General features: G+C 46.6%; 2 protein-coding genes across 2 annotated transcripts in view; one reads left to right on the forward strand and one right to left on the reverse strand.

The window, feature by feature from the left end:
- Positions 1–8,637: 8,637 nt before the first annotated feature.
- Positions 8,638–10,924, reverse strand: TMEM186 (transmembrane protein 186). The gene is made up of 2 exons (XM_003808306.5): positions 10,801–10,924; positions 8,638–9,780 (listed from the first exon to the last, which is right to left on the reverse strand). Exons 1-2 carry the CDS (start codon positions 10,801–10,803, stop codon positions 9,142–9,144), a joined length of 642 nt encoding a protein of 213 aa, XP_003808354.1. The 5' UTR covers positions 10,804–10,924; the 3' UTR covers positions 8,638–9,141.
- PMM2 (phosphomannomutase 2) overlaps positions 10,864–15,675 on the forward strand; it is a 51,734-nt gene continuing 46,922 nt past the window's right edge. Inside the window, exons 1-2 of the mRNA XM_003808297.5 lie at positions 10,864–11,137; positions 14,999–15,110. Of these exons, the coding sequence (XP_003808345.2) occupies positions 11,072–11,137; positions 14,999–15,110 (178 nt within the window). The 5' untranslated portion in view covers positions 10,864–11,071. The remainder of the gene's footprint in view (positions 11,138–14,998; positions 15,111–15,675) is intronic.

Genomic DNA, 15,675 nt, shown 5'->3' on the forward strand with positions numbered 1-15,675 from the left:
TGCCTGTAATCCCAGCACTTCAGGAGGCCAAAGCGGGTGAATTCGCCTGAGCTCAGGAGTTTGAGACCAGCTTGGGCAACACAGCAAGACCCTGTCTCTACTAAGAATAAAATTTTAAAAATTTTATTGGCATGGTGGCATGTGCCTATAGTTCCAGCTACTTGGGAGGCTGGGGTGGGAGGATTGCCTGAGCCCAAGAGATTGAGGCTGCAGTGAACTATGATTGCACCACTGCACTCCAGCCTGGGCGACAGAGACCTTGTCTCGAAAAAAAAAAAAAAGTATACAAATAGTAAGTCTTCACTTAATGTCATGGATAGGTTCTTGGAAATGGATGGCAGGTCCTCAAAAACATCATTTCATTCAAAGTTGTCTTGTTATAACATTGTTTCTTTCAACATCTTACTATTATGATGAGGAAAAAATATTGGTTTCATTGTATGTCATTTAACTTATAATCAGTTTCCCAAAACTTACTGATGACATTAAATGAGGATTTACTGTACCTACCTCACCCGTCTGTTGTAAAAATTATAAAGCACTGGCCGGGCATAGTGGCTCACTCCTGTAATCCCAGCACTTGGGGAGGCCGAGGCGGGTGGATCACTTGAGCCAGGAGTTTGAGACCAGCCTGACCAACATGGTGAAACCCCATCTCTACTAAAAACATGTAAATTAGCCAGGTGTGGTGGCACATGCCTGTAGTCTCAGCTACTTGGGAGGCTGAGGCACGAGAATCGCTTGAACTCGGGAGGCGGAGGTTGCAGTGAGCCAAGATCGTGCCACTGCACTCCAGCCTGGGTGACAGAGCGAGACTCCGTCTCAAAAAACAAAACAAAACCAAAAAAAAATTGTTAAAGAGTCACAGTTTTCTTTTTTTTTTTTTTTTGAGACAAGAGTCTCACTCTGTCGCCCAGGCTGGCGTGCAGTGGTGCAATCTTGGCTCGCAGCAACCTCCACCTCCAAGGTTCAAGTGATTGTCCTGCCTCAGTCTCCCCAGTGACTGGGATTACAGGCATGCACCACCAACCCCAGCTAATTTTTTGTCATTTCTAGTAGAGACGGGATTTCGCCATGTTGGACAGGCCGGTCTCGGACTCCTGAGCTCAGGTGATCCGCCTGCCTCGGCCTCCCAAAGTGCTGGGATTACAGGCATGAACCACTGTGCCCGGCCGGTTTTCTATATTCTGTCCTTCCCCTGGGAAGGCAGTGGAATGACCCAGCTCTACTGTTTTCTAGACGGGTGATCGTGGGCAAGTCACTTCAGTTCTCTGAACCTTATTCTGCAAAATAAGGATGATTATAGTATTGCTAGCTAACATTTATTGAGTGCTTGCCTGGACTGAGCACTATTTTAAGTGCTTTTCATGTAGTAAGTCATGTAATCCTCCCCACAATCCTGGGTAGGTGGTGTTATTATCTTCACTTCACAGAGGAAGAAACTGAAGCAGAGAAAGAGGTTATACAGCTGGGAATTGGCAGGGCTGGAATTCAAGCAGGCCAAGAAGTTTGGCTTCAGAAGCCATATACTTCACCCGAACACTCTACAACCTCTCTGGGGTTCTCCAACTCAAAGTGTTGCTGGCAGATTAAATGAAATCCTATAATAATTGCCCAGCACACAGTAGGCATTTAATACATGCTGGTGTCCTTTACTGCTTCTTCTCCATGAATAGCTGAGTGTGTCTCATATATAGTTCTAAAAGGCAATATTATATTTCTGTGAGAGTTAACTTCCCACTGGTAAATATTAAATCTACTTCACACCATAGGTGCAAGCCCAGCTGAATCTGAGAGTGTATTTCAACTGTTAATCAGTAAAATGAATGTTTGTGTCCTTAGAATTGGTATGAACATGGCCATACCTAGATGGTATTGGCCTTGCCTGATGGACTCTAATCAGGCAAGATTTTACAACTGAATGGCGCAGGATCAAAACAAGGCCATTAAAAGTTGGACTCTGCCTGGAGTTCAAAGGGACCCTGTTGCTTTCTATTTAGGAACTCACGAGTCTTGCAGTCATAAAGCAGCAACATAAAGCATGCCCCCAACTCCAGTTCTCCGGGCAATTCATCCAGGCTGTCCCCTGCAAGCTGCTCAGCCCACCACATCTGCTTTGGGGAGTGCATTAAACATGGTTATGCAATGATGGGGTGGCGGATGCCATAGACATCTGGCGCTATGACAAGGTAAGTCTCATTTTTGGTAACCAGCATAGGAAGGAGGACAACAGCTACCACTGGGCTGTGCTTTCCACGTGCACACTGGGAGCATCGTCACCAGGTCCCCAGTTGATGCAGACCTCATGTGTGGATGGTGGCCATATGAAAACTGACATGTGGCTGGGCACAGTAGCTCACGCCTGTAATGCCCACCCTTTGGGAGGCCAAGGTGGGCCGATCACTTGAGGCCAGGAGTTTGAAACCATCCTGGCCAACGTGGTGAAACCCCGTCCCTACTAAAAATACAAAAATTGGCTGAGCGTGGTGGCGTGCACCTGTAACCCCAGCTACTCAGGAGGCTGAGGCAGAGAATCACTTGAACCCAGGAGGCAGAGGTTGCAGTGAGCTGAGATTGCACCACTGCACTGTAGACTGGGTGACAGAGCGAGGATCCATCTTAAAAACAAACAAACAAACAAACAAACAAACAAACAGAAAAACAGGCCAGACCCAGTGGCTCACGCCTGTAATCCCAGAACTTTGGGAGGCTGAGGCAGGTGGATCATGAGGTCAGGAGTTCAAGACCAGCCTGGACAACATGGTGAAACCCCGTCTCTACTAAAAATACAAAAATTAGCCAGCGTGGTGGTGGGTGCCTGTAACCCCAGCTCCTTGGGAGGCTAAGGCAGGAGAATGGCTTGATCCCCGGGAGGCAGAGGTTGCAGTGAGCTGAGATCACACCTGTGCACTTCAGCCTGGGCAACAGAGCAAGACTCTGTCTCGAAAAACAAAAAAATAAAACGGACATGCTCCAGACCACCCTAGGCATCTAAATTATTTACATGGCCACAGCATGGCAGGGAGACGGGGGCAAAATCCAGACAGGAAGGAAAGCCACTTGACAAGGGACAAACATGGTTAAATCACAGTTGCTTTAACTGAGTTTTCAAAGACTGCATGTTTCCTTCCATCTACTCAGCTTCTGAGTCCAGAATTGGAATTCATGGTTGAGAAACTTTCCTTTGCCTAGAAAGCTGGTGGGAGGAGAAGGGAATGGAAGAACAGACTGTTTATTACAGTGTTTTTCTTCATTTGCTAGGATGAATGATGTGCTCATTATACCCCTCTCACCCTCAATGCTCTCCCAGGGGTAGCCACTCTTCACAATTTGCAATGTATGTATGTATGTATGTATTTGAGATGGAGTCTCACACTGTAGCCCAGGCTGGAGTGCGATGTTGCGATCTCCGCTCACTGCAATCTCTGCCTCCTGGGTTCAAGCAATTCTCCTGCCTCAGCCTCCTGAGTAGCTGAGATTACAGGTGTCTGACACCACCCCCAGCTAATTTTTGTATTTTGAGTAGACATGGGGTTTCACCATGTTGACCAGGCTGGTCTCGAACTCCTGACCTCAAGTGATCTGCCTGCCTCAGCATCCCAAAGTGCTGGGATTATAGCCACTGCACCTGGCCAACATGTACTTTTTAAAAACACAAATAAGATCACACAGAACTACACTGTTCTGTGACTTGCTTTTTTTTTTTTCGCTACCTACCTCATGGTCTTTTCCACAGATGCAGTACAATCTCACTCTTTTTAAAGGTTGTATGTATACTACAATATTAATCTACCAACATTTACTTAACCATGTGGCCTACTAATGGAAACTTAGATTATTCCCTGTTTTTACTTTTCTTATTTATTTATTGAGACAGGGTCTCACTCTGTCACCCAGGCTAGAGTGCAGTGGCACAGTGATGGCTCACTGCAGCCTTGAACTTCCGGGCTCAAACAATCCTCCTGCCTCAGCCTCCCAAATAGCTAGGACTACAGGCATGTGCCACCATATCCAGCTAATGTTTTATTTTTTCTTTTGTAGAGATGGGGTTTCACTATGTTGACCGGGCTGGTTTCGAACTCCTGGCCTCAAGCGATCCTTCCACCTCAGCTTCCCAAAGTGCTGGGATTACTGGCACGAGCCATCATGCCCGGACTAGTTTTTTTGCTATTGGAAATATTTCAGTGAACATCCTTATATGTACACTTCAGTATTTCTGTTAGATTATTGCTATATTCTGAATGTTTATGTCACCCCCAAATTCATATGTTGAAACCTAATTTCCAATGCGATGATATCTGGAGGTAGGAACTTTGGAAGTTGATTAGGTCATGAGGGTGGATCCCTCATTAATGGGATTAGTGCCCTATAAAAGAATTTCAGAGAGCTCCCTCACCTCTTTTGCCATGTGAGACCACAGCAGGAATAAGCCTGTCTACCAACCAGGAAACAGGCCCTCCTAGACAATGAACCTGCTGACGCATTAATCTTGGATTTCCCAGCCTCCAGAACTGTAAAAATTAATGTTGCTTGAGCCATCCAGCCTATGGTATTTTTGTTACAGCAGCCCAAGTGAACTAAGACAATCATGTTATAATTGTTGTTAAAGGGGGCAACTGCCAATATATCCACCACCCAAATCTAAAGACAACTCCCATTTTCTGAGAAGCTGCTTTGCCATCTATTGTATGGCTTTGGGTGATTCTCAAAACTTGGGGTACTGTGGAATAACCTGGGAAGCATAAACAAACAGATGCCCAGGTTCTACCAGATTCAACAAGGGTTGGGCACACTTAATGTTTTTTTTGTTTTTTGAGACAGGATCCCGCTCTGTCACCCAGGCTGCAGTGCAGTGGCGCAGTCTCAGCTCGCTGCAACCTCTGGCCCTCGGGCTCAAGTGATCTTCTCACCTCAGCCTCCCCAGTAGCTGGGAGTACAGGCATGTACCCTACACCCAGCTAATTTTTCACATTTTTAGTAGAGATGGGGTTTCACCATGTTACCCAGGCTGGTCTTGAACTTCTGGTCTCAAGCGATCTGCCCACCTTGGCCTCCCAAAGAGTTGGGATTACAGGTGTGAGCCACTGCACCAGTCCTTTTATTGCTTTTGTTGTTGACTTTGGTTTTTTGGGGGCAGCTCTCAGGTACTACCCTACTGGTGCATGACAGAAGCCCTAACACATTTCCTGTTATCTGGTGGACATCTGTGATTTTAGCTTCGGGATACAGCGTTAGAATAATGCATTTGCTCTGTGTGCCCTCTGCTGGTACTGCATGAGCAGACCACACATGGAATGCCTGCATGGGTGAGAATCTGGTCTCACCTCCCAGGGCAAGCAAGCCCCTTGCAGACTTAACAGAGTGGTGATACTTCAAGGGCAGCGATGGTCAACCATGTTAGAATCACCCAGGGAACTGTGAAAATAAAAATGCCTGGTCATGGGCTTCGACAATGGGGTTTTTAAAACACTCTCCAGGAGATTCTACACATAAAGCCAGTGTTAAGAACCTATTCTTTGGGCAGAAAATTGGCCCAGGAACACGAAGTCCACAGAACCATGTGTCACTCTGGTGTCTTCTGTTCTAGTAGTCTATTTCAGAAATTCCCAGCCTGCCTGAATCTCAGAATTGGCTTCAAGCTGGTCAAAAAGACAGATCCTGGGAACCCACCCCAGACATAATCAGAATATCCCAGGGTGAGGCTCACTCAGGTCATTGCTTACAACCCAACAAAGAGAGAATTTTTGGTTTTAATGAGGTTAAGGTCAAATCATTATGACTTCTTAAGACCTTTTTTAGCCACAGGCTTTATCTCTTCATGGGGAAGGGAGTCACAGTCACTGAAGGAACTGACAGGCAGGTGAAGGCAAGGTACAGAAGGAATGAACAGCCACGTGTAACTGCTATGCACATGTCTCTTCTATATAATTGAATCTTCACTACACTTCTTGAGCATAAATAGTAAAACCCTGTTACACCGAGAGGATACTGAAGGGGAGGCGGTTAGTTCTCTTTGCAGGTATCTAGGGAGAAAGCCTTCCAGGCAGAGGGAACTGTCAATGCAAAGGCCTTAAGGCTGGAATATTCTCGATTACTGGAGAACAGCAAGGCAGTCGTGACCTGGGGGAATGATCTCCACAGAGGTGCGGATGAGGGAGGGAAGGGGAGGGTGGATTAGGCCATCAGCCTTCACAGCAGAGTGACGTGATTCTGTTTTTAAGCATCACTTTGACAGCTGCAAAAACGGACTCGAGTAAAGCAAGCATGGAAGCACAGGATAGAAGCATCGAAGTGAAGGGCCAGGCGTGGTGGCTCATACCTGTAATCCCAGCACTTTGGGAGGCCGAGGCAGGTGGATCCCTTGAGTTCAGGAGTTCGAGACCAGTCTGGCCAACATGGCAAAACCACATCTCTACTAAAAACAGAAAAATTAGCTGGGCATGGTGGTGGGTGCCTGTAATCCCAGCTACTCAGGAGGCTGAGGCAGGAGAATCGCTTGAACCTGAGAGGCGGAGTCTGCAGTGAGCCAAGATCACACCACTGCAACCCAGTCTGGGTGACAGAGTAAGACTCCATCTCAAATTTAAAAAAAAGGAAAAGTAACCACTGTTGACAAGAATGTAGAGAAACAGGAACCCTTGTCCGTTGCTGGTGAGAATGTAAAATGGTACAGCTGCTGTGGAAAAGTGGCAGGTCCTCAAAAATAAACAGAATTACCACAGGATCCAGTTAATCCACTTCTCAGTACGTACCCAAAACAACTGAAAGCAGGGACTCAAACAGATACTCGTATACCAGTGTTCACAGCAATAGCCAAATGTTCATTCATCAATAGTCAAAAGGTGACGACAACTCAAATGTCCATCAACAGATGGACAAACAAAATGTGGCATACACAGAGAATATACACTGCATCCATAAATATATTTAACCATAAAAAAGAAATAGCACTGACACATGCTACAACACGGATGCACCTTGACAACACTACACCAAGTCAAAGAAGCCAGATACAGGCCAGCCGCACTGGCTCACGCCTATAATCCCAGCACTGTGGGAGGCCGAGGTGGGTGATAACTTGAGGTCAGAAATTCCAGATCAGCCTGGACAACATGGTGAAACCCGATCTCTACTAAAAATACAAAAATTAGCAAGGCTTGGTGTCAGGCACCTATAATCCCAGCTACTTGGGAGGCTGAGGCAGAATCATTTGAACTGGTGAGGCGGAAGTTGCAGTGAGTGGACATCGCGCCACTGCTCTCTGGCCTGGGAAACAGAGCGAGACTTCATCTCAAAAAAAAAAAAAAAAAAGAGCCAGATACAAAGGGTCACATATTGTATGATTCCATTTATATGAAATATCCAGAATAGGTGAATCCAGAGGGACAGAAAGCAGGTTAGTGGTTGCCAAGGGCTGGAAAAAGAAGGAAATTATTGCTCAATGGGTATATTAGTTCTGTTTGGGATAATGAAAATGTTCTGGAAATAGATGGTGGTGACGGTTGTACAACATTTTTTGTTTTGTTTGTTTTTGAGAAAGTCTGGCTGTCTCCCAGGCTGGAGTGCATTGGTGCAATCTCGGCTCACTGCAACCTCTGCCTCCCGGGTTCAAGCTTCTCAAGTAGCTGGGAATACAAGTGCCCACCACCATGCCCAGCTAATTTTTGTATTTTTAGTAGAGACAGGGTTTTGCCATGTTGGCCAGGCTGGTCTTGAACTCCTGACTTCAAGTGATCCACACGCCTCAGCCTCCCAAAGTGCTAGGATTACAGGCATGAGACAGTGTGCCCAGCCTGTACAACATTGTTAATATACTTAATGTCCCTGAATTGCACACTTAAAAATGATTAAAAGGATAAATTTGTTAGGTGTATCTTGGTATGGTTAAGAAAAATGGAAGGCTACACAATAAAAAAAATTTTTTTTTTTTTTGAGACGGAGTCTCACTCTGTCGCCCAGGCTGGAGTGCAGTGGCGTGATCTCGGCTCACTGCAAACTCTGCCTCCCAGGTTCACACCATTGTCCTGCCTCAGCCTCCCGAGTAGCTGGGACTACAGGCACCTGCCACCACGCCCAGCTAATTTTTTTGTATTTTTTAGTGGAGACACGGTTTCACCCTGTTAGCGAGGATGGCGTCGATCTCCTGACCTCGTGATCCGCCACCTTGGCCTCCCAATGTGCTGGGATTACAGGTGTCAGCCACCGCCCCCAGCGATAAAACATTCTTATTGACTTTCGAGTGGCAAAATAATAAAGATCATGCCTTCCTTCCTCTTTACTGTGTTACAAATTGTATAATGAACATATATTATTAATTATGCGGGGCAATGTATATAACTGGCTCAAGTTTATAAAATAACATACCAGCATCCGGTCCATTTGGCTTTATTACACTGCAGGGCCATCCAAAGCAAGAGCCTCTAGACCTCTGGGTGGTGAACAAATCTCAACTGGGGTTTCGTGCCCACCTGGAGGACATCTGCTCGTCAATGTGTAGTTAACATCCTGACAGACCTTTCTGCCGCTGGATATGTGAGGGGCACAGCGCAGGGCTCTGGAAGTCCCTGTTGACTGCTCGAAGCCTTTCTCCCTGCTAAAACCTCTGACCAAATGCTTAATAACATCTGCTGTAGGCTGTTGAGTCTGCCACACGTTTGACATTTATTGTTTATTCCCACACCCATCCCATGAAACAAGCAGGACTTTCCATTTTACAGATGTGAAAACCAAGCTTCAAAGAGACTCAGTAACCTGCTCCAGGACAAATGACAGAACTGAGACTTCTGACTCCAAATCTTATGCTCCCCCGCCACACCTCTTTGCCTTTCTCTTTCACACCAATGGACTCTATGGGTGACCTTGGCATAGGTTCTTCTAAGAACTGGCTCTTAACAAAAACTTCTGGCCATTATCTGACTGAATGTCACAAACAAGTGCTGTAAGAACTTGCTTAGAGCCTTTTTCCTAAACCTGTACACCAGCTCTTGCCTTGTGAATTTATTCACCACAAAACACATGTTCCCAGGGGCCCAGGCAAAGTCTCCAAGTACCCAGTCCCCTTTCTTCAGCCTTGCCCACACCCTCAGCCTTCCTGTTAATCCAGGCGACCCAGGGTTACCCAGAGGTCCAGGTCCCAGTTGTTCACTTGAGCATCTGATGTACCCCAAACACCTGTGTGAAACGCTCTCTGTCCAGGATGCGTCCATAGCGCAGGGTGACGTAGAAGGTCTGTTTCCCACTGTACCGCTGGATACGCACGAACATCTCCTGAGGCCGGTCCTTGGTTTCTGTCAGGGGAATCACATCTGCCATGGGACAGTATGTGTCCTGCCGCCAGCCCCAGAAGTTCAGATGGGCCACCCGCAGCGTGGTGCCAGACTCATTCAGATACAGGATACCAACCAGTCTCCGTAAGAAATAGCTCATCCAGCACAGCATGGTCAGGGCAAAGCCCGATATCCCACTCATGAGGCACACGGTGTTGAGAGTGAGGAGGCCCTGGGAGTACAAGTAATAGCCTGGTGGCAGAGCTACCACTGTCAGGGCAGTCTGTGCCAACTTCAGTCGTGACAGGAACCCGAACGTTCTGATGGCATCAAAACGGTAAAACATCCAGAATTTCTCAGTCTCTGCGTTTGGTAGTTTCTCCTTCGAGATGGGTGAACTGCTGCCCACCCACCTCTTAGGATCCTCCTGCCCACTGCAGCACCACAGCCCATGGAGAGGCCTTTCCCACACAGCTTTTCCCCGAAACCTACGCACAGCTCGGAGAAGGGCAGCCTGAAAGGGAGACAGTAGACCATTTCTCTCGTGGAACTCAACTACATTAATCACACGGCGAACATCTGCAAAGCACCATACTCTAAGGCTTCTGCCAATCCTGCAAGGTAACCGTTATTGCCAGAGGAGGGAAGGGTAAAGCCAGATGCTATCTCATGTGGGCATCACAACAGCTATCTAAGATAGTTATCACTATTTCCACTTTACCACTAGGGAAACTAAGCCCAGAGAGGGTAAGATATTTACCAAAGATCACACAGTCAGTGAGTGCAGCAGAGTCCTCCTTCCACCAGGCAATTCCAAATAAATACAAGAAAGGAGGTGCGGCCGTCATTAATTCAAAACATATCTAGGGAGGACAACCTCTGGGCTGGACAATGTATCCACAAGGGGGTGTGAACATTTCCCCAAGCAGGAGACTAAATAATCAATGTCTTAGTGGGGAACTCGAGCAACAAATCTGTGAGATATTTATTCCAATAAACTTTCTAATTCTCTGTTTGATTCATAGGCTATCTTGGGTGCTGGAGGGAACTGCTGCTTTCTCTTAGCCTAGTCTGGGGAAGGGGAAACAGCGGAGAAGGAGAAGGAGCGAGGCAGGGAGGCCCCAACACGTAGCACAAGGGTATTATTAGGTGGGTAGTGAAGCAGTAAAAGCTCTTATTCCAATTCTGGCTCCAACAGTAATTTGTGAGCAAATTACTCCACACCCCTGAGATTCGGTTTCTTCGCCTTTCAAAATGGGGACTCAGAACACAGTGAACCAGAAGATGGTTTCAGAGTCCTCAACTTAGTACCTAATGCACTGTGAGAGCTCGGCGAGTTTTAGCTATTACTACTGTGCGCATGTGACCCAAGGAGGGCAGAGAAAGCCCGGGAAAAGCGAACTGTAACACACGCCAGAGCTTCCTCCCACGGATCCTCCGAGTCCGAAACCCGAGCGTCGGGCCTGCCCGCCCCAGCCCTGACCCCGACCCCAAAGAGCATCACCCCCTCAAGGCTCGCCACCCGCCTCCTTACCATGGCCCCACCACCCGCTGCCGGAAGTAAATCCCACCGGCCCCCGGAACCTCTAAGAGCGCATGCTCGAATGTACAAGGCGGGCGTGATCTGCGTTGCACCCTGGGAGTTGCGGTCCAGGAATCGTGGCTGGCGCTAGTCCCAGGGGTTATGGGAACGGAGTCCCCTCCTCTTCCCGACGTGCCCTGCGGCTCAGGGGCCGAACCCGGAAGTTCCGGGCCGAGTTCCTCGTGCCGACGTGTCTTGTAAGGTGCGGCTAGAAACTGGGGACATGGCAGCGCCTGGCCCAGCGCTCTGCCTCTTCGACGTGGATGGGACCCTCACCGCCCCGCGGCAGGTAAGTGGCGGCCGGCGGGCTGCTGGCAGCCGACGCAGAGCCCGTGCTGTTCCCAGTTGGGGCTATCGACCACCCAGGGTAGGCGCCAAGGGGTGGCTAAGGACCGCCTACGTCCTCACGGGGCTGAACCCTATTCTGGGTGCCCTGGAGGAATGAGAGGGAGGCCCTAATCAGCTCTTCAAGAGCTCTGGTGCTTGGAAAGATGAGACGGGGCTGAAGAACTCTTAAGAGCAGGAAACTTGTGCTAGGTTGGAAAATGTAATCTGGACTCACCGCTAGTGCTCGGGACTGATAGACCAGGATTTCAACCCAAGATCAGGCCCCCTTATCAGCTATGTGCCGGCCCCAATCCTGTAACCAATGGGCTGTGCCGTGAGTCATGATATTAAAAACAGGTTTCCAGGTCAAACCGACCTAGTGGAGCCTCATCTTCACCTCTTGACATCTGTGTGACCTTCAGCGAGTTATTAACCTCTCTGAGCCTCAACATCTACAGCTTTAAATGGGGATGTTACCTGTTCCATATGGTGTCTGTGAGGATCAAATGAGATTGTGTAAGTTCTTGAAAATATGTTGCACACAACACACTAGGCCTCAGTAAATAGTAGCCACCTCCACCACACCCATCTCCAGCCCTTGCAATGGACTAGGAAGATGGAGGAGCCCTAGGTTATTACAGGCTGCCCGCTGAGAGCCTCTTTGGGCCCTTGGAAACTTGCTTTCCACTTTCAGATTTTGCTGCTACAGGCACAGATAAGTTTCAGTTACGATCAGCCTTTGAGGTGAGGCTCTCCTGGCCCCTTTTCAGAAATTGGCCACTGAACACTGGCCATTTCAACTTGAGACTGGACCCCAATGGTCTCACTATCCTCAGCTTCTACCCTCACCCCTCGTAGTTTTCGCTTGGTGGTAACAATGGTGTGCTCCAGAAGTCCACGTCAAATGCGTGTGACCTTAGACGTATCATTTTGCCCTTCTCAGCCACAGGTTTGATCTACCTAGTGATGACGCTCAACTCCCAAGTTCTTCAAAGGCTTTTTCTGATTCTGAAATTCAGTGATCACACACTTGGGTTTGTTAAAAGCCCATAGTGGTCTAAAACTCCGGTCCCCAATTCATTTTTTGTAAAGGGCCATATAGCAAATACTTTTGTCTTTGCTGACTATATGGTCTATAGTAACCACTCAACTTTAGTGCAAAACCAGCCATAAACCCTATATAAATACAGAGTGGCTGTGTACCAATAAAATTTTATTTATTTATTACAAAAACAAACAGCTGCCCAATGTGGTCTGTGGGCCATAGCGGTCTAGGGTTTATATTGCCACCCTTTTTTCATGATATCACTGGACCCTCTCAACCTTCCTCCATCTTTCTTCCCAGGTAGGATAGTTGTTATTACCGTTTTAAACATAAGGAAACACACTCAGTGAAGAACTAACCTTCTCAGTTTCACACAGCCAACCTGGTACAAGTCTCTGGGCCTCAGGATAATGGTTCCTGTCAAGTTTGCCATTTCCTATCTGTGCTAAGGTGGAAGCTGTTCTAGTCACTGGGTATGCCATTCAGGAAAGTGCTTCTGATTTTCTGATTTTCACAGTTCTGACTCTTTTTTTTTTTTTTAATACAGAGTCTCACTCTGTCACCACACTGGAGTGTAGTGGCCCAATCTCAGTTCACTGCAACCTCCACCTCCCAGGTTCAAGCAATTCTCCTGCCTCAGGCAACCAAGTAGCTGGTACTACAGGCGCGCACCACCACGCCCGGCTAATTTTTGTATTTTTAGTAGAGATGGGGTTTCACCGTGTTGGCCAGGATGGTCTCTATCTCTGGACCTCGTCGTGATCCACCCGCCTCGGCCTCCCAAAGTGCTGGGATTACAGGCGTGAGCCACCGTGTTCTGACTTTTAAAGGCCACTCCTGCAATTCTAGATTTTGTCTAATAGGTCCAGATTCCACTGTGAGAGTAGAAAAGATTGCACTCTATTACAAACCCTTCTGTACAATTTTAATCACATTCATTATTACTCTAAAAAATTTTTTTAAAGAAAAATCATTGAACTCCAAGTGTTTATATACTGAGGTTGAATTAAATGGTTTTTTGTATTTTCTAAATTTCTAGTAAAAAGATATTCTGCCTGGCACGGTAGCTCATGCCTATAATCCCAGCACTTGGGGAGGCCGAGGCGGGCGGATCACTTGAGGTCAGGAGTTCGAGACCAGCCTCGCCAACATGGTGAAACCCGGTCTCTACTAAAAATACAAAAAAATTAGCCGAGCGTGATGGCGGGCGCCTGTAATCCTGGCTACCTGGGAGGCTGAGACAGGAGAATCGCTTGAACCCAGGAAGTGGAGGTTGCAATGAGCCAAGACCACACCATTGCACTCCAGCCTGGGTGACAGAGCACGACTTCGTGTCAAAAAAAAAAAAAAAAGACATTCAGTGTAAATGTACAACTAAGATTGCTCAAAGTGCTGAGTTATAAGACTTGTAAAAATACATTGTGATGTGTCTTAATGTAGGGCTATTTTTTCATCTTAGTTTATAACTTTTTTAAAATTATCACACAGTTTGGAATTTACCATAAGATTATACCACTAAAACCACTCTTTCTAGATAGGAGCTTTGCTTTTAGAAGAGACTAAAAAATCTAGTCATCTTACTCTTTTACATTTTTGTTTTGTTTTGGGTAATTGCAATAAAATCAATTCTAAGCTTCTCCTTTTTTTTTTTTTTTGTTTTGTTTTGTTTTGTTTTGTTTTGAGACGAAGTCTCGCTCTGTGACCCAGGCTGGAGTGCAGTGGCACGATCTTGGCTCACTGCAACCTCTGCCTCCCGGGTTCGAGTGATTCTCCTGCCGCAGCCTCCCGAGTAGCTGGGACTACAGGCGCCCACCAGCGCGCCCGCCTAATTTTTGTATTTTTAATAGAGACAGGGTTTCGCCACGTTGGCCAGGCTGGTCTCGAACTCTGACCTCAGGTGATCCACCCGCCTCGGCCTCCTAAAGTGCCGGGATTACAGGCATGAGCCGCCATGTCTGGCCCTAAGCTTCCTCTTTAATTTCATTATGTTGTTTTATTTTAAAATCAACAACTTAAATCCATAAATGGAGTGTAGTGTAGCATTTAAAAGGAATGATGAGCTAGATCTGTGTTGGCATGAAAAGATCACCACAGCATAGTGCTGAAAAAGCAAAGTCCCTGCACAGGACATGATTCCATTTATGTTTCAAAAATAAGACCTATTTGTATATGTGCCCATAGATGGGTATATAAATGCATAGAAAAATAGCTGGGACAGTGCACAACAGCTACTAACATATTACCTGTGTTTAAAATTTGGTAAAAATAACACTTAAGTTTATTCTGGTAAAGATGCCCCCCCCAGTTACAACTAAAATATTTGAACTATGTACAGAGCTGGTAACTTAATTGGCATGTATGAAAATAAGGCTTATAGACCTGGCTTATACCTGTCATCTCAGCACTTTGGGAGGCCAAGGCTGGTGGATCTCCTGAACCCAGGAGTTCCAGACTGGCCTGGGCAACGTGGCAAAACTTCGTCTCTACAAAATATAAAAAAATTAGCCAGGTGTGCTGGCGCATAACTATGGTCCCAGCTACTCAGGAGGCAGAGATAGGAGGATCACCGGAGTCCAGGGAGGTCGAGGCTGTGGTGAGCTATGCCCATGCCACTGCACTCCAGCTTGGGTGACAAGTGAGACCCTATCTCAAAAAAAATTTTTTTCTTTAATTTTTAAATAAGAAAATAAGACTTGTGTACTTGTGTTACCCTTAGAGTTTTAGTCTCCTGATTATTTTGTGGCATATGACTGTTGTATTTTCTTTCTTGAAATTTAGAAAATTACCAAAGAAATGGATGACTTCCTACAAAAATTGAGGCAGAAGATCAAAATCGGAGTGGTAGGCGGATCGGACTTTGAGAAAGTGCAGGAGCAACTGGGAAATGATGGTAAATGATAGGTTGCTAATTACATCTGGTAAAAGATTAACTTCTTATGAGGATATTGTTGCCAAGTATCATAGGCTGCCCTAAAACCTTGTCCCCATATGGCGGACTTTCTGCTTCCTTTTTTGGGAAACATTTTCTTGGCCTTTGTTTTTCCTCTGCTTTTAATCTAGTACATTTCTGGAGTTACTGATGGAGAACTGGGTACTCAGATGTGTGAGTAGATTCACCTAGAAAGGTCAGTGGCTGTATCTGCACATGGTAATCTCTCCGCCTGGAATACTTCTTGCTTGTACCCGTTCACAGCCCTTCTAGCCCCAGTCAGACCGGTCTTCATATTGTCCCTCTGACAGCCCCCCTCACCTCCCCATCACTGAAACAATCTCCAGCACAGGACCCCGAAAAACCAGAGGCTTACTGACCCCTTCACTGGAGAGTCTGACTTGATAGGTCTGTGGAGCCTGGGAATCCTATTTTAGTGAGTACCTCTGAGAGATTCTAGTGTACAACCTTGCTAATGTAGCATTCTGTAATTATTGTAAACTATCCGATTACATGTTTTTGAAGA

This window comes from Pan paniscus, chromosome 18, assembly GCF_029289425.2.
Source record: "Pan paniscus chromosome 18, NHGRI_mPanPan1-v2.0_pri, whole genome shotgun sequence".
NCBI classification, from domain to species: domain Eukaryota; kingdom Metazoa; phylum Chordata; class Mammalia; order Primates; family Hominidae; genus Pan; species Pan paniscus.